Source organism: Phyllostomus hastatus, unplaced genomic scaffold (assembly GCF_019186645.2).
Source record: "Phyllostomus hastatus isolate PE091 unplaced genomic scaffold, TTU_PhHast_1.1 phas_contig_402, whole genome shotgun sequence".
Lineage (NCBI taxonomy): Eukaryota > Metazoa > Chordata > Mammalia > Chiroptera > Phyllostomidae > Phyllostomus > Phyllostomus hastatus.
In genome coordinates, this window is record NW_025333873.1 from 11492267 (window position 1) to 11517123 (window position 24857).

The following is a 24857-nucleotide window of genomic DNA, read 5'->3' on the forward strand; positions in this document are numbered from 1 at the left end:
CTGCTGGGGCAGGGTTGCGTTATTTTACCCTGGACGCTCGCAGCTCGCTTACCTGTGCCGTTGCCCTGTGATGCCGTTCCAGCCTTGTGAGTCTAGGCGGCCGACGAGGGAGCCTGCTCTGGCGCGTCTCTAGCACTGACGCCTAGCCAGCCGGCCTTTGCCTCCATCTGCCATCCAAGTGCGTTCCTGGACATTCGGATGAGACGGGTTTCTGTTGATTATTTGGGAGAGATCGCATGCCTTACTGCCTTTCTCCCCCCTTTCTGCCCACAGGCGGCCCCCGGTCAGCGAGTCTCACTGGAGAACGCTGCTCCAGGACATGCTGACTATGCAGCAGAATGTTTACACGTGCCTGGAGGCTGACGCTTGCTATGAGGTAACCCTATGTATGTGGCTTGCTTCCTTTTGGCTTAGAAATTTTGGTGATCACGGATCCTTTATTGGGGACGAAGGTGAGGAGCATGAACTTCACTGTAAGCAGTGCTGCTGAATGATAAGTGGCAGGTGGTGGAGTTGGGTTTTGTGGTTTGAAAGTGCTCCTGCCTCACGACCTGTGTTGTGTGTCTCTGTTCACTGCGGGGTCGCTTGGTTAGGGGTTGCTGGTCCTCCGCTGGGAAGCTCTGACTCGCTGGGCGCCCCGCACTCCCACAGAGGCGGCCACTGCAGCTTACTTCACGTGCCTGGGAAAGTCCGTCAAGCCCGTCCCGTCTTTCTCGCCCTTAAATTGAAGTGACCCTCTGCGCTGTCCCCCTGATTCCAGATCTCTCAAATTCACACTGACCCAGACTCTTCCTCTAAAAACAGGCCTTTTCAGCACACTTCCCTTCTTAAAACTGGCCACTCGTTTCCTATCAGTTGTCAGAAAGTGTCCACACTGCTTGCCGTGGCTAGAAAGCCGCAACAGATTCCCGCCACCCTGTCCCCTCCCACCTCCGACACTCCCCACCGGGTCACCAGGTCACCAGGCGCCTGTGCCCCACTGGCTCCCTCGGGTCTGCACATGGGCCCCTCCCCACACTGTGGTTTCCTGTTTCCACGGCTGCTCACGTCGCTCCCTTGGCCTGGACGTGTTCACTTCTGTTTGTTTGAAAATTGTGGCAACTTTCAGGACTCAGCTCACTAACAAGGCCCTCTGTGAAGCCTTCTTTTGTCCTTTAGTATACCTGGTCTTTCTCTCCAGGGCAGTCACTTGTTTCTGCGTGTGCTTCTCCCATTTGGTCGTGAGCCCCTGTGTAGGGCGCTCACACCAGGTTCATGCTCAGGGGCACCAGTGCAGGACAGAATGTCGGGGACGCAGAGCACAAGCACGGGAGGGACCCCAAGGGGCTGGGAGGCCAGCCAGCGGGAACATACTGTTGTGGGACATTAAGTGCATTACCACCAAATTTCTCACCGTTTCTATGGAAAAATAATGTAAATAGCCCATTTATAATTTTCAGTCTAAAAGAGTGTTCTCATTTGAATTCTCCTGTTGAATACGCTGGCTACAAAATAGAGACTATTTCTTGTGTCATGGTGCTCTGCAAAGCATGACCCACTAATGAAACGAGAGTTATAAAAATAGGCCTCAATTTTATGAAGTAGGTTGGTATTTTAATTCAATGTGATTTTAACAAAAGAGCATGGAGACTGTTGAGAAATGAATGGCTTTAAATTGGAGCTTCAGATTCTTAAACCCTTGAATGAGGGCGAAGTTTGTATTTACGGCTCCAGTCTGAGACCCCGGACAACTGCCAGCAACTCCTCCTTTTGTAGCCAATGCAGACCCTGGGACCCGGCTTCGTGGGGCACAGTCGGGGTGGGCGTGGGGTCCGAACGCCGTGGGCAGTTTCTCCGCAGCAGTGTTCTTCGGTTGGAGCGGCGTTGTTCTGTTTTCCTGTTTCCAATTCCGATCGAAAAATAGGTGACAAGCGTATTACACTTGAACTCGCTCCTGTGCAATCCTCCATAAACACCTTGACATGTTAGATTTCTTGGGATATTTTAACACCTTTTTATTAGGCTTTGCTATTTCAGTGACTTCTGGCCATTAGTTCCTCCCCTTTGAGAAAACGTTTGAAAGCATTTCACAACAGCTTTGAAGTGGTTCTAGAAGAAGGCAGTAGAGATTTGGCAAGTGTACATGGTTAAATATTGTTTAGCACTTTTACACTAGGCTACATTGTCACACTGACTTGTGGCCATTAGGTTTTGTTGTCCTTGGAAAATAGTTTGAAGGCTCCGTGGCACAGTTTTGAAAATGTCTTACAGCCTATAGAGCAGAAATTTATATTCTTCGTTTTACTAAAACCTCTCCACGTCTGGAGTGAGTGCATTCTGTTTTCCAGTATTGGGCATTATTAACGCCCACGGCTTACTTGCATGAACCAGAGGAACAGAGAAACTGTTACATCTGAGTCACGTGGTCACTTGGAGTAAGCCGTTTCCCCTGCAAGATAGAAGCGATCAGGGTTGAGCATTGATGACACCTGCTTTCTGTTGCAATATGTATTTTATAGCAGATCCTTCTTAGATGTTAATAATTTTGTTCTTACCAGTAAGTTCAGTCAAGGCCTGTCTGAAGATACCTTCCCCAGAAGTGTAGAAACATGAAAATCGGATAGTCTTACCTAATTATAGGGATTGTTTCTTCATGAAATCCTTTTTTCCCCATCTCTTCTATTACTGTCTTCATTCAACAATGGCATTCTTCTTGGGAAGAGCATCCTTAGGGAAGTTCCTGTACTGGTTCTATATTGATCTTAGTAGTGTAGGTTCAAAAGGCTCTCTTTGTTTAATTCTTTTCTGAAATAAATATTCTTAATTATAGAAAAAAATTTATGTTAACTGATGCTGTTAGTTGCCTAGTAGAATATAGTGATATTTGCATCAATAACCTTTATCTGTGGCTATTGTTTTATTTAAATAGTTTAAAATGTGCAGACTGGGAAAAAGCTCAAAGTTATATGGCATATTTTAATTCTAGTGGCTAGGAGTAAATGTCATATTTGTAGGTTGGCTACAAAATTGAATCCAGTTGCTTTAAGCAGTCATGAATTAGGTGTATTATGTTCAAATTTTATTTTAAAAAATTGAAATGGTTGTAAGTAGGTTAAATAGAGTGGCCTTGTTGAGCATAGGGCAGGATGTCTGATAGACCCTCTTTTGTTTTTTAAAGATTTTATTTATTTTAGACAGAGGGAAGGGAGAGAGAGAGAGGGAGAGAAACGTCAGCGTGTAGTTGCCTCTCGCACACCCCCTACTGGGGACCTGGCCCACAACCCAGGCACCTGCCCTGACTGGAAATCCAACCTCTGACCTTTTGGATTGCAGGCCAGTGCTCAAGCCGCTGAGCCACACCAGCCAGGGTGATAGATCCTGTTTCTAATGAGAATGAACTTTAGATAGTTTACTTAAATATTCATCATGACACAAAATAGTATGTTTAATATAGTTTTGTTCAGTTAAATTATTCTTTCCGGGAGGGGGATTTTTTAATTGAGGTGGAATTTACGTAACACAAAGTTAACCATTTTAAAGTGTGCTTCGTTGTCATTTCGTGCATTCACAACACTGTGCAACTGCTACCTCCAGACTGGATGTGTTTTTAATTGACTTCATTCGGAAACAGAGCCTTTTTTGGGTTGAGAACCCGAACGTCCTGTTTAAAGCACTAATTCTAGGTTCTCGTTTTGCCCAGATATTCGCAGAAAGCCTCCTGTGCTCCAGTCGCCTTGAAAACATCCGCCTGGCGGGGCAGATGATGCACTGCCACGCGGGGCCCGACAGCCCGCCGGCGGGCGCCGCCCAGAAGGGGAGAGCCCCGTACAGGGTGCAGTACGAGAGGAGCACGGACTTGGTGCTGGCTGCCAGCCGCGAGTACTTCAATTCTTCCACCAGCCTCACTGACAGCTGCATGGACCTGGCCAGGTGGGGCGCTCTGTGCTCTTCCAGACGGGGAGGGGGCCGCCAGGAGGCACCAACCCAGTTTTCGGTTTTGTCCTTTAGCTCGCGGAGTACGTTATCCCAGGTATAAACTGTTCTATTATGGGCACACTTTGTACCTGAATAGAGAAAAGAAAGCTGAATTGTGTTAGAAATAGTCCTCAACTTCCTCGGGACCCTTCTTTCCCAGCACACTTTCCCGTAGTCGTTTTTGCCGATTATCTGTAGGGTTGTGTGCCCCTCTTCTGTCGGGAGAGGTTCGGGTGACGGCCGGAAAACCCCGGCTCCGGCAGTTCCCAGCACATTTAGGTGATGTGTGTGTCCTTCCTGTGGTTTCCGCTCTGTTTGGGGACATCAGACCTGATGAGGTGATAAAGCTCAGAGTTCCCTTCGGGGTGGAAATTTCTGGACTGTGAATATAGTTCTCCTGCCTGTCGTGCTGGAAATGCAGTGGTCGTCTTTTCACTGTTGATTCTTAGGAGCTTTTGTTACATAGGGACATTCGCCCTTTGCTTGTCTTAAATATTTTAGCTGTGTTGCCAAGTTTTTATTATATATGATTTATCTTTTAAATTGCTATTAATTTTTTTTTAAAAAATTGATTGTTACTTATGGTTTCATTCTTTTGTATCTTCCTTCGGAAGGTCCTTAGTTCCTAAGACCATTAAAATCGTTTTCCATATTGTTTCTTACTACTCTGATGGTTTTAATTTTACACTGAAATTTTAGGTCCATTTGGAATTTATTTTGACATAATGATTGGGGAAGCTAGTTAGATTTATTTTTCCCTGAAATGACTAGTAGTTTCAACTCTAGCAAAACTTAAAGGTAACTTTTTTCAGTGATATCTTACCACTGAGAGAACCATGTTTTCTCAAACCATGTTTTTGAATTTGACAAAGTTGTTTAAATAGTAAATTCTTTATTCTGTCCCAAGGGATTGCATTTCAGATGATGAAAATACCAAATAGAGTTCTCTTGGCAACTGGGAGTAACTTGAACAACATCATTTCCCCTTCATTCCACTCCTTCTTCTGCCACAAGGACACGCCTTACTTTTAAAAAGACACCATACTAATATAAGGTGGCACCAAACTGATTGAGACCCGTGAACCTGGATGTATTTAAATGTTCACAGTTGCATTACATACAGAAAATAGCCCATACATTCTTGTGTATTAACTCATATTTCTTAGTGAGGAAGCACTACAAGATAAAATAGTCAAACAATACAGAAATATATATGAATGACAGTGTCTCTCTCTTCACTGTCGTTTCCCTGACCTTATCCCTCAACTGTTTTTCCAATCATTTTCCTGTGTAGCCTTCCCAAATATGGAATGTTGTCCTCTTCTTTCTTCAATCGCAAATAAGTGTTGACTACTTCTACGTACCTTTGTGTATTTTGTTTTTTTTTTTATTTACTACCTGTATTGAAAATTTTTCCCTGTGAGTACATATTGGTTTGTTTTATCTTTGTTGATGGTTGTCCAGTACGCCATTGCTTGCCTTTTATAGAATTGATTGATTAGTTCCTGATTTAGTGTATTTCCTTTTATTTTAAAAGCGTCGTGGTAGCGAACATTCATCATGATGCTTGAGCATGCATGAGCGTAGCTATGTGCATTTCTCAGCCTGGGTCTCCTGGGTTCAAAGGAAAGTGCGGCTGGAATGTTGGTAGGTGCCACAGAGCTGTGTATGCATCAGCAGTGTGTGTTGGTCCCAGTCTGATCTCAGTCCTGTTATTTTACAGGAGCAGGCGAGGCCTGTGTCTATTACTCAGTTGTATAGCGTGCGTACTATGGCCTGCGGGTCTCTATCTGATGACACATGACTTCAGCATTGACTAGCTCTTTGTGGTCTAGTCTCGTGTTCCAATGTTCTACATGCACCTTTTAGAAAGTAACCTTATTCGTTAATTAAAATATTTATGGATTGCACTTAGGTTGGCAAATCACGTTCTCCTGTATTTATCTCAGCGCTGAATTACCAACTGCTTCTTCCTTTTTGATGAGGAGCATGTCTCCTGCAGTTCGCTAGGGTATTCTTTTTTCAGGTTGGGGGGAGACAGAATGACTGAATCAAGACATTTCTGTTTTTGCAATAATGGCTCGACGTCATCCGCCTCCCGCCTATGTTTCTGTCCCTCCTGATACCTCGCTTCCTGCCGCGGCACCGTCACTGTCAGCGTAACCCCGCTCAGTCCACGTCACCTCTCGGGGGTTCAGTTCTGCTTCCTTAAGAAGCAGACGATGGCATTTGCCTCTCTCCCAGGCCCGTCCTGAGGATTGAGAGAGAAGACAGGAAGCGTCTGCAGAATACTTGGAAAGCAGTGGGTTTGATAAATGTGTCAGATCTGGTGTTCCCAAGCGTGTGTCACGGCTTTAAGACACGGGCCTCCTTTCTCTCAGGTGCTGCTTACAGCTGATAACAGACAGGCCCCCTGCCATTCAGGAGGAGCTGGATCTCATCCAGGCCCTGGGATACCTCGAGGAGTTTGGGGTCAAGATCCTGCCTTTGCAAGGTGAGTCATCTGCTTAGGGTTGCACTGTTCCCGTACATTTTATCGGTTTCCCAGCATTCCTCTTTAGTTTTTTAAAGTGAAGAGTCCCTTTGGCTATTTCATCCATTAGCCATAGATCCCGTCCATTTTTTCACATGGAATTTAAGTGGAAACCACCCCTCCCCGCAGAAGAGAAAGCCAATGTTTTATCACAATTTTATTCTTGAAATTCACAGGTATGACATTGAAAGAAATAACATGAGTAGCAGCAGGGAGCCCCTGGGATAAAAACAAAAATAGAAATTGGGGATTGTGGATGAGTACTTCAGATTTACATCAGTTTTAGATACAATTTGTTTCAGCTGCATAGGTTTAGATGTAACTATAAATGGAAATAGTTTTTTTTGATGATTACTGCAGAGTATTTTTAATTAAGTTGACACCATTATTTTAAAAGAGGGAATGGCAAGAAGTTCCTGTTCGGAATTTATTTATTAGCAATATCTTAACATTGCTCAAGATCTTTTACCTAAATGCAAATGTCAGGTAAGTATGAGCCATACCCCAGTGATTTGTCATTGTCTGCTCTGTGCTGTGAGTACTGTGTGCCTGTCCCAGTGCCCCTGCCCTTGGCTGGCAAGTGTGGGGGGGTGGTTTCTGTTGCTCAGACCCTGGACCTCAGTGCCCTGGGGAAGAGGGGGTCTTGGCTAGTAGCAGCATGCGTGCCTGGCTGCAGTGTGACCTCCCGTCCTTGTCCTTGACTGTGGAAATGCTTGGAATTGGGGGCGGGGAGGGATAGCTGAATTCCTTCCATCTCTCTGGGCTTTGGTAAATTTTCACCAAAATTGTCTTTCCTGTTTTTTTTTTTTTTCTAATTCCCAGTACCTGTGGACAAAGATGTTTGTTTTAGGTTTCTTGGTGTCTGTCCTCGGTAGTGTTGGCGTCAGATGGATCTCAGCAGATGCTGTAGGGAAGGAATGTTTCCATGTGGCTTCCCGTTGCAGATTTGCTGAAAATTAAAGTTGTGCTTGTCAGACAGATTCATTAGATCTGAAAAGGTGGTATTACTATTACCTTGAGTTTCATTGTTTGGAAATACTTTGTTCATGATTGTAAATATCCTGAAGCATCTTAAACAAGTTTACTTAAGGTGATTGTTAAATCACTAGGAAATTCTATTTAGTTATGCCATTCATATAATTTTTGAGCTGAGAGCTTCTTAAAATTGTGAAGATTTATCAGAGTTATTAAAAAAGCATTTTCAGTTGATTCTCAGATGTCTTTTAATTATTAACGACCTTCCCAGTAGCATTTATAGTTTTAATTGAAGTTTTCAGATACAGGAGAGTCTAGAGGACTGTGGAACTTTCGCCCTTCTTATCTCATTAGTCCAAGTGATTATAGCTTTGACTGTGTGTGTGAGAGAGTGTCTATATTTTAGCTAGTTATATAATCCAACTAAATGGATGTAGTGCAAAAGATTTTTCTTGCAGATGCACTGAATTTTGAAATATTAAAGTAGCTCTGATTTTCCGTGGTGCTCTAACTATTGGCAGTATTTTTGCTGGCAGCATTTGCTCAGCAGCTGATGCGTGTGCCTGTCTGCAACCAAACTTACAGTCCTGCCGCAGCTTCTGAGAATTTCCTGGCTTAGGGAGTATCTTAAGGAAGACACTGGCTTTGCTGTCTTGACAGCTTTCCAGCCTCATGGACTGATGTGGAGTTTCTATTAGAATGACCGTCAGAAAATCTTCTGGATGAGGAAATGGGATATTTCCTTCCTGTACTGGTTGTTGTGTTTATGCCACAGATATGCTTTAAGCTTCAGCTGTTTTTTGTATCCAGCAGTGATACAGGACAAAGTAACTTGATATTTCAGGATTTAGGGTCCAGATATTTTATTGTCGTCAGTGGACAACAGTTCGTTTTGTCACTTGGCTTTGTTTCAAAGCCTTCTTTGCCTTCCCTTCAGGAGCTACTGTCCCTCACCAGGAGAAGACCAGTGGCGCTAGCTAAGTTACAATTACAGTCATACCTCGGCACTCGCCGGCTTCGGAACTTGTCAAAGCCTGTGCTCGTTGCATTTTGACGAGAAGAGAGGGTCTCGGCACTCGGCACTTGCCCGGGACTCGTAGGTGCCGGCCCTCGTCACCAGGTCCAGAATGCAGATCTTGGGTCCCGTGCTTGTGGAGTAATGGGAGTCTGATCTGCCTCATATTTTGGAGAGAAGTCCACAGTAGGGTCACTGTGCCAGCGGGGGCATGAGTAGCCATGCAGAAGTGCCCAGTGTACACTGAATTATTTTGGAAGAAGAGGGCCTGATATTTGCAGCTTATTCTCAGATGGTTCAAAAGAAAATAGATGCATACGTATATATATTTTATATTTGTGCGTGTGTATGTGCGTGGGGGATGTGCACACGTGTGGATGGAGCGAATTACTGATTCTCGGTTAGTTAATCTTGGCAGAAAGTGTAAGGCAACTCTTTATACTATTCTTGAAATGTTTTTTGTAGGTTTGAAATCCAATCATAATAAAGACCTAGCAGTAAGAAGAGCCCTTTCCAAATAAAAGCCACCCCTTCTCTCCTTTATCTCGCCAACACCTGGGCCCCTTCCTGCCTCCCTAGGGGAAGCTTTGGGAGAACGTGGATGTATGAGATGCAATTATGGATTTAGGCATGGATAAAGGATCGAAAGTGCAGAAGACATTGAAGGGGCTGTGTTGAATTGGGGTCCCATCATTTTTCGGTGACCTTGGCCGAAGTACTTAACCTCCCTGTACCTTAGTTTCTTCCCTTGAGGATAACAGCACCAGTTCTGCCTTGTAGGTTAGTATAATAAAGCACCTGCAACAGTGCCTGGGACCACATCCTATCCATGTCATGCCCTTTCCTTCATGGGGTGGTTACTGTTGCGTTTACCAGGGCCGAGCCTCCCCGGCCATGCCCTGCCTCCTAAGGATTGCAGCCTGCACAGACCTCACCCTTCCTAGCGGCCCATGGTGCTTTTTAGCTAGCAGCTCCTTTCTTCCTTCATTCCAAGTGCTCCTAGTGACCTCCCAGCATGACTTGGTGTGACGAGCACGTGCGATTTTCCCGCAGCTGGCGTAAGTGAGAGCACTGGGTCTGTTTTGGGAGAGGGGTTCGCACGTTGGAGCAGTGAGCGCCCTGAGGGCTCCTGCCGCCCGCTCTGGGCATCGTGATGTTCGTGGAGATGGGAAACGGAGGTGTGGGACGTAGGTCGACTTGGGTCGGGTGAGGTGAGGTGGGGACAGGTGTAACAGGAAGTATGTGAGCTTTTAAAGATAGATACTGTCTTTTGAAAAATTTTCCCAAAGGCCTGACATGGCACTTGAGAATGTGACACTTTTCGCCACCTGCGGAAAGCCCGTTCATTCGCTGTTGCAGAAGCGTGGTGACAGCAGAGACTCACGTTGTGCCTTGTTTATTCAGAAGCCGCGATGATGTTAACGTTGGAACTGGAGGCGGCCCCGGTTTTCACCGGATCTGGTTGCCTCGCGTTAGGAAGGTCATGATGACACCTGCTGGCGGTGCCCCCGGCCGCGAGTCTTTATTCAGACCGTCTCTCTCTGCAGTGCGGCTGTGCTCCGCCCGGGTGGGCCTCATCGAGGAGTGCATTCGCCAGGCTCCCACGTGCTACAAGCAAGCCGCCAAGCTGCTGGGCCTTGCTGAGCTGCTGAGGGTGGCTGGTAAGTGTGGAATGCTGAGCCGCAGGGTGAGGTCTCTGGGTGACCCTCCTCGTCCTGGGCGAGCATCAGAATGCGGACTTACGGGTGGCAGCATGGCTCTTTCGGTCAAGATTTGTCTTTTCTAGAGAGATTGGCATATTACAAAAACGCCACGCGGACCTCTCCAGAGTACTTCTGGAGTGTCCTCTTGCCGCCAGTGTTCTCATCTTCAGACCGGACATCGAGTTGTTTTCTTGGAGAGACGTCCCGTCTCACCCCACTCCTGGCTGTTCCCCCGAGTCGAGTTTTCCTCTCCCCGTAACCTTTCTCCAGACATCATTCTTTTCAGCCTGTTTCGGCTGTGCCTTTCCTTGTACCCACCTGCTCAGATTGGAGCATTCTAGAATTAGGAGCAGTTAAATATTTGTACTTGGGACTTCCAGATGACTGACCCATCTTCCCATAAAAGTTTACATGAAAACCACAGTAGTTCTCATGTGGCACTTTTATACTTGACCTCAGTTACTTGCTACTGTGTCCCTGACAGCAGAGATAGGAAGCTCATTTTGAACACGAGGAAACAGGAATAGAGAAGTTAAACAATTTATTTCTTTCTTTGAATCCTCTGCTCTCACCGTACTGTTCCACCTTTTAAGACATTGGATGCTGGTAATCAGTGGACCCTCATTTAAAGTCAGCTAATTAGGGGCTCTAATTACATCTGTAAAATACCATCGTAACACCTGGATTAGTATTTTATGGTCTAGCCATGTGGACCCCTGGGAAAAAAATCATCCCTGGCCCTTTCATTTTTGATTTAGATATTTTGAATAAATGTAAACATTTCAGGAGTATTATCTAGGAAATGGGTTTTTTGTTAAGTGTGTATGTGCATTTATTATTGATAAACTGATACTGTTCCGTTCCCCATATTACGTGTTACTGTAGGGGCGGAAAAATTTTCCCTTCTAGATTGTTTGGCTTGTCTGATAATCAATTTGACATAAAAAAAGGTAACAGGAGGAACACAAACTTAATTTCTCACCTACGGGACCCGTGAAGACATGAGATGGAAGGGCAGTCAGGCGGTTGGGGCGTTCACCGTCCCGAGTGAAGGGGAAGCGGGCAGGGCCCGGGCCTCAGTGGGGGCAGGACAGTTCACAGGATGAGGGCAAGAGCAGACGTTTGGTCCACAAATGTTTGTCTGCCCTGCACGTAGTCCTTCTACTGGAAAAGTTACCTCTGATCATTGCTCTCTTCCTGGTACAGGCCCCCTCTCTAAATTCCTTTAGGAGGGTGAGGGGGAGGGAAAAGCGCTTCTGAGTCAGCCAGGTCTTGGTTGCTTTCGGCGTACAACGGTCCCTGTGCCACAGTGGGGCGTCACGGGGCGGCCTGTCCCGTTCCCGCTAATGCGTGTTCTGCAGCCTGCGTGTGCTCGCATAGTACGATGAGTCTTAATGCTCTTTTGAAAAGACATTTTTTAGACTCTCTTGGGCCAGTACTTAGCTTAGATTTTATTTAAACCTTTGAAGCACCGAGGGAAGATTCATGGGGACATTTTATTTTATTTTACCTATCCTATCCTATCTTCATTCTGTTTTCATCAGGTCATGCACATTGTCTTTATTGTAACTTTTGAATTATGCATCTTAACATTGAAGACTACATTCCGAGTTGACTCTGTGCCATTTCACTGAGGACGTTTGTCTGAGCCTCTGTTACGCACACGACCTGGTGCTGGGTACGGGGACTTCAGCAAGGAAGCAGCCCCGTCCCCCGGGAGCTGGAACCCTGTCAGAAGGCGGAGATTGTTACACAGACAATGGCCATACCTTGGCGGTCAGTGAATGACAAGTAAAGGGACGTGTGAGAGGCACACCTAAACCACGTGTTTTATGTGAAGGAAGTGTGGGAATGTCAAAGAAGGAAGTGGCGTCCAAGCTGACTTCTAAGAACGTCCTTGGGAAAGTGACTTAAGAAAGTTCTGATAACATAAGCTGAATCTGGCACATTTTTTTAGAGTCTGGATGTTCACTATGATAAACAAAAGATTAGTATTATTGGTAGAATTACAAATTATGTCTGTTCTACTTTGTATTTAAAGTTTTCCCTCCTTATAGTTGTCATTTTAAATGGTGACTAGAAATGGAAACTTCAACGGGCAGAATACAAATATGAAATCTTTTTTTAAAGATTTTATTTATTTATTTTTAGAGAGGGAAGAGAGGGGGGAGGGAGGGAGGGAGAGAGAGAGAGAGAGAGAGAGAGAGAGAGAGAGAAACATCAATGTGTGGTCCCTGAGGGCCGTGGCCTGCAACCCAGGCATGTACTCTGACTGGGAATCGAACCTACGACACTTTGGTTCTCAGCCTACACTCAATCCAAATATGAAATCTTTTTAGCAAAGAAGTCCAAAGTCTTTGTTGGAAGGAAAACTTTGGCTTTACCTGCTGAGGTTGGAGTAGGTGGTCTGGGAGTGCCATTAACCCCTGATTGCTTAGGAGCCCGAGATCTGATTCTGTGATTTGTAAGCAGACCAGAAGGTGAAAGTTGCTGTGACCTTTTGTCCCGCACTTTTTAGAAATCAGGCTAATCTTTACTTTTTATTTTTTAATTAATTTGAAAGATGATGCAAGTGAGCTCTTTCATGAGTTGATGCTGTCGAAAATCCTGAAGTCATTCGTACGTGTTTATTTATAGGTGAAGACCCCGATGAAAGGCGCGGACAGGTTCTGATGCTTCTGGTCGAGCAAGCACTCCGTTTCCATGACTACAAAGCAGCCAGTGTGCACTGTCGGGAGCTGATGGCCGCAGGTGAAGTAGACAACCACTTAGCAGCTTGTTCATGTCCCCTTTCCATGATGCGGAATGGGAAGGGCCTGTTCTGGAGTCAGCTGGCCTGATTGGTAAGCCAGCCACGTTGTGTTCATGAGACTGGAAGAACGTTTTGTGAGCACTGGTGAGTGTGCACGCCATGTGCTCACACATTTATGTACTAATGGATTCAGGGGTTGTATTTTACCTGAGATTCTGGTTGCTTTCCATTTCCTATTAAAACCATCTCCTAAGTTTAAGATCAATTTTGTGTAAAATATTGAATGCCTTGTTATGTCTTTGTTATTTAAAAGAAAGTCTAAATTATTGAAGTATCTACAATTTGTGACTGTATAGGCAACACTTCCATTTTTTTTGGAAGATGGCATAGTGCTTTTTCAACGAAAATTGAGAAATTTGGAAGTAGTTTGTAGCCCTAAAATTGTCTCTATTGAAATTCTGATTTAGCTCTCCGGAGGATGAGCAGGTTTTATTGTAGAATAATTTCTCTACTGAAAAACATAACACATTCCCCAGTGGGAGGAAGTGATACCACCTCACCCTGGGCTCGGGACCAAACGGTCTGCCCGCTGTGGCCGTTGCCCAGCGCAGGGCAGGCAAGCGCATGTTTTCACCCACGGCCTGTGCCTCCACAGGGGGCGGTTCCCAGCGCACTGCCCCACTCGTGCTGGTTCGTGGAGGTGTGCATGTTCTGTGTGTACGCTGGTGCAGAATGTGTTGTTCTGGCACTTGTTAAAAGTGGTAAGAACAGCTTTATTCAGCACTTTCCCAGTAGGTGTTAAGACTGTTGCAGCAGGGGGAGAGGTCGGGCTGAACTCCGAATACAGAAAAGACACCTGGGGGCTTGTGGCCAAGGAGCGGAGTGTAGGGTCGGTGGGTGACAGAGCGCTGTGAAGGCACGTCAAGGCTGCTGTGGCCTCCTTGCTCAATTGACGCTGCAGGACGTTGCTGCGGGCAGGCCAGGGGGTCAGGCGTCAAGGGCAAGGGCTGAGGAATTTGATCAGATGTCACAGGTGTTCAGTTGGAAGGGTGGGAGATGCTCTCTGAACTGCCTCTGCGGGCCCGGCAGGGACTGGGTGAATGGGGCTCAGAGGGGCCGGAGTCCGGGGGAGTCAAGGACACAGTCTTGTCAGTGCGGCTATGACAACGTCTGAAACTCAGGGAAAACACGCACTGGTCTACAAACTCAGCATTGGAAAGTTGTTTTCATAAAAGAGCTGTGTTCTGTAACATTAGTCAAGTGACTTTGCAACATGAAGTTGAAAATAATTATGGTCTTCTGGAAAAACGTATTACTCTAAAATTATTTAGAGAGCTTTGTAATAATTTTATTCCTGTTAATGGTGGTACCTGGATTCATTTTTACTTTATATATTTACAGAAATTATTTTAGACTGAGGCCTTTGTACTTAGGGGGGAAAAAACCACCCTACTTTCAAACTGGAACTCCTTAGAATAAGAATAAAAAGTACAGTCAAATCTCAGTTCTCAGTTGTCTGCCATCTCAGATATTTTGATTCTTGACCATTTTCACGGAAATAAACGTCTGGGTTGTCAGACAGAGAACAGAATGTCAGTTCTGGGTAGACACTCGTTCCGTGCTGACGCCTCAGGTGACCGGCAGAGGAGATTTGGGTTCAGAACAAACGGCTTCTCCAACAGCCTTCCTGAACCAATCAGGTTTGAGGACCGAGGCTGCACCACGTGCTTTAAGGATTCACAGTGTGAAGTTGTGGAGGGAGGGGTTTCACCAGGAGTCAGGCAGCCTGCATCCTTGGTGCGGCCCTTGGGTCTCCGTCATCTTCTGTAAAGTGAACGGTTCTGTATTGTGTGTAGAATAATTTATCTTTTTCTAGCACTTTGCAGTTTGCAAAGTCTTTTAAATACCAATGTTACTCAGTCCTTTCAACAAACCAACCATTAAGGCACTGTTGTTATTATTATTGTCTCTCTGTAGCAGAAAAGGAAGTGTGATTCTTGGAACTCCCTGCAGCTCACACAAGTGTGTGTAGCAGGTTTGGGCCAAAGCCTTAAGTTTCCTCAGTTCAGACGTCCAGCTTTTTCCTCAGTGTCGAAGCTCAGTGGGTTCTTTGTCGTCATTGTCAGGTAGTCTAAACTGTAACCGAGTTTATCAGACACTCTTGTGTGAACAATAAACCAGCGTAATACTTCTTTTCTACCGTAGCTCTTATGTGCTTCTGGTTATATAACATGAGGCCTCGCTAATGACTGTGATTTTGCTTTGGCACACGAAACCAGAGCAGAAGGGCATTGAAATTCTCATGTTCAATGGGAGGTTGTTCAGTTTTGTTTTGTTTTTTGTCAATTTTGCAGGTTATTCTAAAAGTTGGGATGTTTGTAGCCAGTTGGGACAATCAGAAGGGTACCAGGACCTGGCCACTCGGCAGGAGCTCATGGCTTTTGCCCTGACGCATTGCCCGCCCGGCAACATCGAAGCCCTCTTGGCAGCCAGCAGCTCCCTGCAGACGGAGGTAAGCGCGCCCGGGAACGCGAGGCTGAGCCGGTGGGGTGCACTGTGGTGGGTGTGTGGGTCCGAGGTTTGTGGTCATTGAACAAAATGATAAGAGAATTTAATTTATGGGAGAAAAACATCTTGTTACTCATGTGAAAAGGAATTTGAAGATCCCAGGATATAAAATAGTGTTTTTCTGCTTTATTATAGTAAGGAAGAAAGAATACAAAGCAGATATGTGAAAAATAGAGTATTAGGAAATAAATTATTGAATGTAGTAGGAAAATTTAGTGTTGTCAAGAATAAAACACATGAGAAATGGTTGCATAGAATACATTCAGAGCAAATTCAAACCAGCGGTAGTCCGATCCCTCACACTGCAGGGGTGTCAAGCTCATTTTCACCGGGTGGGGCGGGCACATCAGCCTCATGGTTGCCTTCAGAGGGCCGAATGTAATGTTAGGACTGTGTAAATGTAACTACTCTTTAACTGGGGCAAGGAGCTTGGCAAGAAACAAGGCGCCGGGCCGGATAAAACAAGGCGGAGGGCCGGGTTCGGCCCGCGGGCCTTGTGTTTGCCGCCTGTGCCTTGGAGGCCCTCTGGAAATGGCAGGGGCGTGGGCTCTGGCCGGGGAGGCGCTAAACTCCCTAAAATTCACAGGCTGGGCTTGCGGAGGGGAGAACACCGCTCTTGCCGGGAAACACTGTGGGACGCAGGGCACGGCGCTGGAGTCCGCTCTCGCGTGTCCTGCTCCCTCGGGGCCCCGTGTGTGTCGGGTTGCGCACAGCTGGCCCCCTCCTGGGTCGTCACCTCCTGGTGACGCTCTCTCTGGAGCCCCAGGGCCTGCTCCCCGAACTCTTCACCAGGGAGCAGTGGCTGTTCCCTCCGGGGAGTCGTGCTGCATTTCCAGCCTACGTCGTGGAGAGGGGCGGGTTTAAAAACAGAGTTGCTTTGTAATGTGTCATGTTCTCTTTTCAGATTCTTTATCGAAGAGTGAATTTCCAGATCCACCGGGAGCCGGGGGACGGCGCCGGTGGGCCGCCCGCACTTGGTAAAGCGGCGCCGGAGGTGAGGAAGAGGGCGGGGAGGGCAGGGTGCGAAGGGGGCTGTGCGTGGAGCGAGGTGGGTTCGCCCGACCTGATGTAGGAGATGGTGTGTGTGTGTGTGTGTTTCCTTTTCTTTGTGTCCGTGGAGACTGCTTTTCTTTCAAACTTTCTCGGGGTGTGCAACATGCAGTGTAGTTATCTGTTGTCACTGCTGTACAGAGATTAATTGCAGCGTGCATATGGGACAGTTTACCCATCTAATGTTGACTGGCATTAATTCTCAGCGTTGGCTTCTCAGAACGGTGCTGCGCTGTCACTTACCCGTCTCTAGGGCTCACGAGCACACCTGTCTTCTGGCCGCCGCCTGCTTAGCCCTGGAAGTGATGTTTACCAGTGGTGTGTGTTCTGTGTCTAGAAGCTGGCAAGTTTTTCCATCTTTCAAGTCTATTAGAAGACCTCCTTTCGATGAGGTCTTCTTTCTTCCAAGTCTTACATCTTTTTTTTTCTAAAGATTTTATTTATTTATTTTTAGAGAGAGGGGAAGGGAGGGATCGAGAGAGGAAGAGAAACATCAATGTGTGGTTGCCCTTTGTGTGCCTCCAGCGGGGCACCCGGCCCGCAGCCCAGGCATGTGCCCTGACCGGGAATCGAACTGGTGACCCCTTGGTTCGCAGGCCAGTGCTCAGTCCACTGAGCCACACCAGCCAGGGCCAAGTCTTACATCTTCTGAGCCTCTGACTCTTTCCTACTTGTCCGGCCACATCCTGCATTTTGTCTGTCTCTCCAGCCTCATCTCCTTTCTTGCCTTGCGGACATGGGCCGGGTTCCGGTCACGCTGAACTCGCCACCATTCTCTGAGGAGACTCCTTCCCATCTTTGACGTTGGAGTTTTCTCCCAGCCTGCACTGTCCTCCTTACCTTGTGCTCTGGTCCCCCCATCCACAGTATCGTTTCCTTGGTAACGTTTCCATGAGTCCCCTAGTGGTGCCCTCTGCTCTGTGTCCCCAGGCGCGCTCACGTGTCGCCGTGCCACGTGGGAGGGTGCGGATGGTGTGGTGCGGTAGCTGGGGGCAGGGCCTCTGTCCCCGTGTTCTCTCCGAGGCTGCTGGTCCCGTCGTGAGGGCCTAGGGAGTGTTCCATGAGGCTCCGTGGGGAACGCCCACTGCATACAGTTACCCTGTGGTAAAACTGAATTAGAGAGTAGAGTTTAGCCTGAGAATAAAAGGCGCCCCCCATTTAACCCATCCGCATGTGGCGTGGCGCCCGAGCTTGGGCCGCTGTGAGGGGTGCGCCCTTTCTCTGGTGAGCACACACCTGCCCAGAGCGCCAGCCGAGCTCAGCCCCAGAGCTGGCTCCGGACCCCCCACCCCGCCCTGCTTTGTGAAACCCGTCAAAAGCCTGGCGACTCCTGGGTTTCCTGTTTCCTGTGCCTGCAATGAATCAGAAAGTGTCGGCCTGACCGCTAGGTGGCTTCTTGGCAGTAGGACACGCTGGGTCGCCACGAGGGGGCACGTGTGGCTGTGTTAGAATCTCTTTATAGACGAAGGAGACCCCCAGTCCTCTACGTGTTCTGCTTAGCAGGGAAAAGGGGTCCTTTCAAAAGGATGGCCTCGCCTCCCTTCTGTAGCTCCTGCCCTCCGGAGCTCTCCTGTCTTCCTTCGCCCTCTTTCCGCGCTGACAGCAGATCTCCATCTCCTGAAGTGCCAACCCCGATGGACCCACGATGAGTCCATCGTGGCCTTGACTCGTGGAGCGCACTTCAGAATATCACAGCTGCTACTACGAGATTCAAGTATAGTGCGTAGCTGTGAGATGCCCTTGTCACCCATCAACACATACAGCAACCACATTAAACTGCCACTCAGGAAAGAGAGCTGATACATGGGCAGTCTGCTCGGTGTTCACGACTTTCGTTGCTAAGTTGTGAAAATAATGATTGGTATTTGTTCATAAGCAAAGTAAAGATTGCTGTGCAGTAAGTAGCACTTGCATTAGGACAGGGGTGGCCTACAAGGGTGCAGATATTGGCTGTTATCGCCGTGAACAAGATATTTGTTTGTAAATAGAATAAAATGCATTGTGAAAAACTAGCAAAATTACAGTTTTCCAGTTTCTTATTAATGCTGGCTATTATGTTTTTTAGATGTAACACTATTCTACCACTTAGACTATATTAACATTTTGTTTAGCCAGTATTAGTTATATCACTTAGCCAGTGGTGTTTTCCCCAGATAAATCTAATTAGAGTTGGAAATGGATTATATACAAGGTTCCCATTAAAAAATCATTTTCACTGTGGGAAAACTTGTTATGAGCATTTTAAGTGGCTACAGATTTATACAACTGGACTAATTAATGTTTAGAACTGGGGCACGGGCTAAGCAGAGAGCTTTTCTGAACTTACGTAAGGATCGATTAGAACTAGTTCAAGAAACGTGAGCAAGATGGTGGTTGTATTTCAATGTCACGGGCAGTCCTTTCTTCTTCTGCTCACCAGCCGATGGCTCTGGGGTTCGTTTCCACTCTCGAGCTGCCGTGGGTGACGGTGCCAGGAATATCCCTGTACAGGTCTTGGTGTGGGCCTGCGTTTTGACTTCCGGTCTGCATGCGTGGGAGCGGAAGTGCTGCCTCGCGGCGGGTGCATTTGCAGGAACTGCCGACTGTTTCCCACAGTGGCCGCCGTGTTTCACTTCTCCCACCAGGCAGCACCGGGGCCCCAGTTCCTCCGCACCCTCCCCGACCCTGGCCTTGGAGGGGCTTTCTGACGCAAGTCATCCCCGCGGGGGAGGGGGGCAGCGTGCTGTCATTTAGGTGTGCCTTCTCCAAACAGTGCCTGGCGGTGACACCTTTCCGGGTGCCTGTTGGCCCCTCCTGTCCCTTCTTCGGAGAAATGGGCACAGATACGTTGCCCATTTTGTACCTGGTGTGTGCTTACCACCGAGCTGTGAGAGTTTTTTAAATTCTGGATACAAGTCCTTTACCAGACGTATGAATCGAAAATACACTTCTCCCAGTGTTTGACCTGACTTTTTACTTTCTTCATGGTGACTTTTGAAGTGGAGAAGTTTTTAAAGTTGCTGAAGTCCAGTGTGTCGGTGTTTTCTTTGGTTGCTTATGCGTTTGGTGGGGCATTTAAGACATCAGTGCGTCTCTCAGGGTTGTGGAGACTTACTCCTGGGTTTTTTTCTAAGAGTTTTATAGCTTGGTCTTTTATATTACTGGTAAATAAGTAACAGTAAGAAGCCGCTTTTTATATGCAATAAGTACAGACTTGAAGATTTTTTTGTATCCGCATACAAAAAGATGTATTTAGAACTTTACCTCATACCGTACACAAAAATGAACTGAATAGGATATTGGTTCTGTTTTGTACATTTCATGAGAGCTCGTTCCTTCTTAGAGGATTTTAAATCTTGTATTTAGTATGCACAAGCACTAACTAATATTTTGAGGTTTTAAATGAAATAATCTCATCTGGAGTGGATCTGTGTTATAATTACTGCGTTACCATCTGTTTTCATGTGTGTTTGCAGGCACCCGTCCAGTGTAGTTTTTATCCGTGCAGACCCTGGGCGCAGACCCTGGGCACAGACCCTGAGCCTCTGTGGGTTCCCTCGTCTATGACTCCCGCGGGTGGCAATGCGGAGCCCCGCGCTGTGGGAGCTTTGCACAGGGACCACCCCCTCACAGGGCTGAGGGTGGGAAAAGCCCAGACCAGGAGCCAGGGGGGACTTGGCCCAGTTCCTTGGGGCCCTCACTCGAGGACTTGCCTCCTGATTGTAGAGAGAAGGGAACAGAGGATTAGAGAGAGGAAGAAAAACGTTGATGTGAGAGAGAAACATGGATGGGTTGCCTCCTGAAGGCACCCCAGCTGGGACCTTAACCGCACGACCTAGGCCTGTGCTCTGACCAGGAATCGAACCTGTGACCTTTTGATTTGTGGGATGACACCCAACCAGCTGAACCATACCGGCCAGGGCATATTTTATTTCTTGAAGGGGAAAAAATGTGTGTGCGTGGGGGGGGGGGGGGTAGAGATGTGAAATATCTATGTTAAAATATTAACATTTATATTTGTTAACTTTTGATAATAAGTACATGGAAATTTGTGATAATTTTGGTCTTTCTGCTTCTTAAAAATATACAAATAATTTAAGCAATAATACATTAATTTATCAGTTCTCTTTCTTCTCTCTCAGTTCTTTCCCTCCCATTCCACGAACCCCGCTGCCCAGAGGTAAACGTTTTTAATGTTCTCCTAGGGTGAACCTAGGGTTACTCTTGACCCCCATTCCCTCGGCAGTCTCAGCCACCGTCATGACTTAAGGATCAGCTCTGTGCGGGCGACCGCCTGCTGTGCAGCTCTGGCTCCGACGTCCTGAGCTCTGCGCACGTGTGTCTGGCTGCCAACGTGACGTCTGCACACACGTTTCTCACAGGCGCCCGGTCTCGGCTTGTGAAAATTGAGCCACTGCTCTTGCTGTGGCCTCTCCTGTGCCAGGAGGTGGCCGCTCCTGATTTCCAGGCATCCCTGCCGCTCCCCTTCCTCCTACACAACACAGCCAGTCACTAAGGAATGCTCTGGGCTCCCCGTGCCCAGTGGACTTGGACTGGACCCGGTCTTACCTTCGTTACCGCTGCCACCCTGGTCTAAATGGCCAGCGTATCTCACCTGGAGTTTTACAGTGTGTTTTCCTGGTCTCCCTGCTTCTGCTCTTTCCCTTGCTGTGGTCTGCGCAACAAGGCAGCCAGCGTCCTTATAAAAAAGGTCAGATCATCACATTTCTCAGCGTAACCACTAAGTTTTCCCAATCTCCTACGAGGACATCCGTGATCTGTCTTCCCTACTGCCTGTTTGACCCGACCTCTTCTCCCCTGCTCCCCTGGCCTCCCCGCCTCCCCCGACACACTCACTTTGCTCAGCCGACTGTGGTCATCTTGGCCTTCTGGCCATTTTCGTAAGCATTCCCAACTCCTTCTGCCTCTGTGTTCTACCTGGAATGTTCTTCCAAATATCCAGGTGACTTGTCCTCTCACTTCCTTCAGGTCTCTGCTCAAATGTCTCCTTGCTGAGAGCTTCCCTGGTTTCTACACACAGCATTATAGTCCCCCCAGCCCCCCAGCCCCAGCCGGGTGCCACTCTATTTCTCTCCCGGTCTTGTTTATTGACATGCTTCTCTGACATGTATTGTATTTATTTTCTGCCCTCCTGTCTTAGAATGTTAAGGCCTTTGTGGCAGGGACCATGCTTTGTTCACTGCTCAGTTCTCAGCATCTAGAACAGTGTCTGTCATTTTGATGTTTGATGTCACAAATGTCTGTCGAGGAATCAATGAGTAAAATCGATGAGGAAGATAAGAGGCTTGTGCAAACCGTGCACCTGAGGGAAGAAGGGTGGGAAAGGCGCAGGGGTGCTCTGGGGAGAGTGTGCCCTGGGGCCTTGGTCTGGGGGGCTCTTACCTGTTTTCTAAAGGTAGGGCTTTGGGGGAGGCCTCAGGGGAGGTCTCGATAGAATATTCCTCAGCTCCCCAGGTGTTTCTTTTAATGTGCTGAGCCATCAAAAAGAGCTTATGGGGTCAGGGCCAACTGAATGGTCGCTGCTAGGACACGGGGTCGCTGGTCGTTACATCTGGTCCAGGTGCCGGCCGTGGTGTCGCTTCGTCCGGTTTTGCCGCGTTTCTGGGCCTGGAGCGGAAACACACCTGAGGCCCAGATGTTCTCTCTAGTTTGACCCAGACTCTGCCTCCGTGGTCAACAGACCCAGTACTTTATTAGTGAGATTATCTGCTGCTGCTCAGAGCCTCCTTGTCCCGACAGCTTCAGGCTTAAGGGAGTGGCCCTGCGAGGGAGAGGGCGGCAGGCGAGTGGGTGGGGGGTGAGCCCGGTCCCCCCCCCCACCCCCCCCCCACCCCCCCCCCGCCCCGTCCTGCTTGCCGAGGAGTTTTCCCTGCTCCTGCTGCGTCTTCTCTTGCCTCGGACACGTTTACAAGGCGTGCTGGAGGAGAGAGCGGCCGAGCTCAGTCTGGGCTCTGTCACCCTTCCTTCATGGATGTGTGCCACCCGCTCAGCTGTGTCAGGCAAACGGGCCGCCCAGAAATGAACCCCGCATGACCAGGCACCAGAGAGAGCAGCTCGGAGACAGCTCGGTCACTGTGGTGACTCGCCGGTAGGAATCGCTTCCTCGAGCCGAGCTTGCCGTGCAGACCGCCCTCATCTGTCCCTCCAAGTGGACCCGCACCCGTTAGGCAGAGGCCTCTGTTGCAGGGTGTGAGCACTGCTGCCCGTGCTCCGCGAGTGCCCCGGTGAGCTCTGAGCTCGCAGTGCACTCGACGTTAATGAGGCTCCCTGTTAAATTTTATGCTGGGGGTTGTTGATTTGGTTTTTGAGCATTAATTTATTTCTGCTGCTCTACACTCTAAATTAATTAGCGGAATGCAGCTCTGAATAAAATGTGCCAGCAGTAATCATTTCAGGATTTTGCCTAATGTCTTTCTTCTTTCTTCATTACGTGAAGTCGAGAGACAGCTGTTTTCCTCATTAATGCCCGTGGTTACACTGTAATCGTGGTAGACTGCCCCCAGATTAAATCTCCGCTGTGGTCCAAATGAGCTTTTTATTTTACTTTCTCTTTGGTGATTCCCATTAGGGGATCTCTCACAGAATGATCCTTGTATCATGCGTATTCCTGTGCATGTGGATTTCACTTATCTTCTTGAGCAAAAACTTAAGTTTCATATGTTTTAAGTTTTCTTTCTTGAGCCAGTGCATCCATGTGAACAGAAGTAAAGTTGAGGTTCATTTTACGAAATTGAATAATTGGTTCATAGCCTGTGTTTTCTGATATTTTTCAGTGGAGTTGATTTTGCCTCTGAATGGAGTTGTCTTCTGTCGAAGTGCCCTACTTCTTACGATGTTTATATTTTTAGTTCTGCACTTGGATTAGTTGATGACATTGAAATCATCCAGCACGCCTTCTCAATTAAGAAGATTCTGAAGATGAACAGGAACCGAACGTGTGACATGAAATCTTATTTGAATAACATTCAGCTACTGTAAACATGAACGTATTGGGCTTTAGAAAACACATCTTCATACATTTAAATAGCACAGTAAAACCCGACTTCTTACCCCTATGTACAGATACAAGTGACGCATTAGGGTTTCATACACTCTGAGGACATAGCAATGAATAGACATCGTCCCCACTCTTGGAATGCTGTTGCCTTGTTGGGGAGGCAAATGGACGAGCCAAAAAAAATTATAATATTAATATATTGTGGTAAGCGCTCTAAAGTATGCCTCTAATGCTATGAGTGCCTAGGAGGGGGCAGTGCAGTCTCTCAACAGGATTTTACTTACAGTGAAAATATTTCATGTCAAGGAAAATACAGAAGCCTATCTTTGCGACCTTAGAGTAGACCAAGATTTCTTAAACATGATACATAAATACTAACCATAAAGTGACAAAACTGAGAAATTGGACTACTTTAGAATTTAAGAAGTTCTATTAATAAAAAGATGCAATTGAGACAGTGAAAAGATAATCTTCAGAGTAACAGAAAATATTCACAGTTCATATATCTAATAAGAGATGTTTATCCAGAATGTCTAAAGAATCCTTACAAATGAATAAGAAAGACTGACCGCAAGCAGAAGAATGGGCAAGAGACATGAATGGACTCTTCACGAAATGAGATACTCACATGGTCAACAAATGCATGAAAAGGTGTTCAACTCCCTTAGCCCCCGGAGAGATGCAAATTAAAACCACAGAGAGAATCACCAGTATTGCTAAAAGGAAAGAGGCGCACAATACCATGCGTTGGCGTGGATGTGGAGAAACCAGAACTCTTGTAATTGCTTGTTCGAACAGAAATTGGTATAACCAATTCAGAAAATCTTTGTGCTCTTTTCTAAGTCTGGACATAGGCATACTCTACGTCGTAGCAAGTCTGCTGCTGGGTACGTACCCAGAAACGTGTGTGTGTGTTCACTGCAAGTTCACTGCTAGCGTGTTGGGGCAGCACGGTTGGGAGTAGCTCCGGACGGCAGAGCAGCCAGATGCTCATCGATGGTGGGAGGGCGAGTAAGTTCCGATGAACTCACACATTGTAATACTCTCTTACCTTAGCGCTGCAGTGGCGTCACACTAGCAGTGGGTTGGACAGTGTTCGTCTACCTGCAAGAATACGAATGCATTTTGTTGAAGGAAAGAAACCAGACACAAAAAAGCATAATTCTATTCACCTACACTTGCAGGGGTGTCCAACCTTTTGGCGTCTGTGGGCTACACTGGAAGAAGAAGAGTTGTCTTGGGCCACACATTAAATACAGTGCTGCATATAATCATAAAAAAAATCTCATAATGTTTTAAGTAAATTTATA

At 47.1% G+C, this 24857-nt stretch overlaps 1 protein-coding gene across 4 annotated transcripts in view; it reads left to right on the plus strand.

Moving 5' to 3' along the window:
• Positions 1–24857, plus strand: part of NBAS (NBAS subunit of NRZ tethering complex) — a 243145-nt gene that overhangs the window by 117356 nt on the left and 100932 nt on the right. For all 4 annotated transcript variants that reach the window (XM_045844418.1, XM_045844421.1, XM_045844420.1 and 1 more), the window contains exons 29-35: positions 274–376; positions 3680–3909; positions 6336–6448; positions 10025–10138; positions 12818–12931; positions 15287–15444; positions 16405–16494. In XM_045844418.1, coding sequence (XP_045700374.1) covers positions 274–376; positions 3680–3909; positions 6336–6448; positions 10025–10138; positions 12818–12931; positions 15287–15444; positions 16405–16494 — 922 coding nt within the window. The remainder of the gene's footprint in view (positions 1–273; positions 377–3679; positions 3910–6335; positions 6449–10024; positions 10139–12817; positions 12932–15286; positions 15445–16404; positions 16495–24857) is intronic.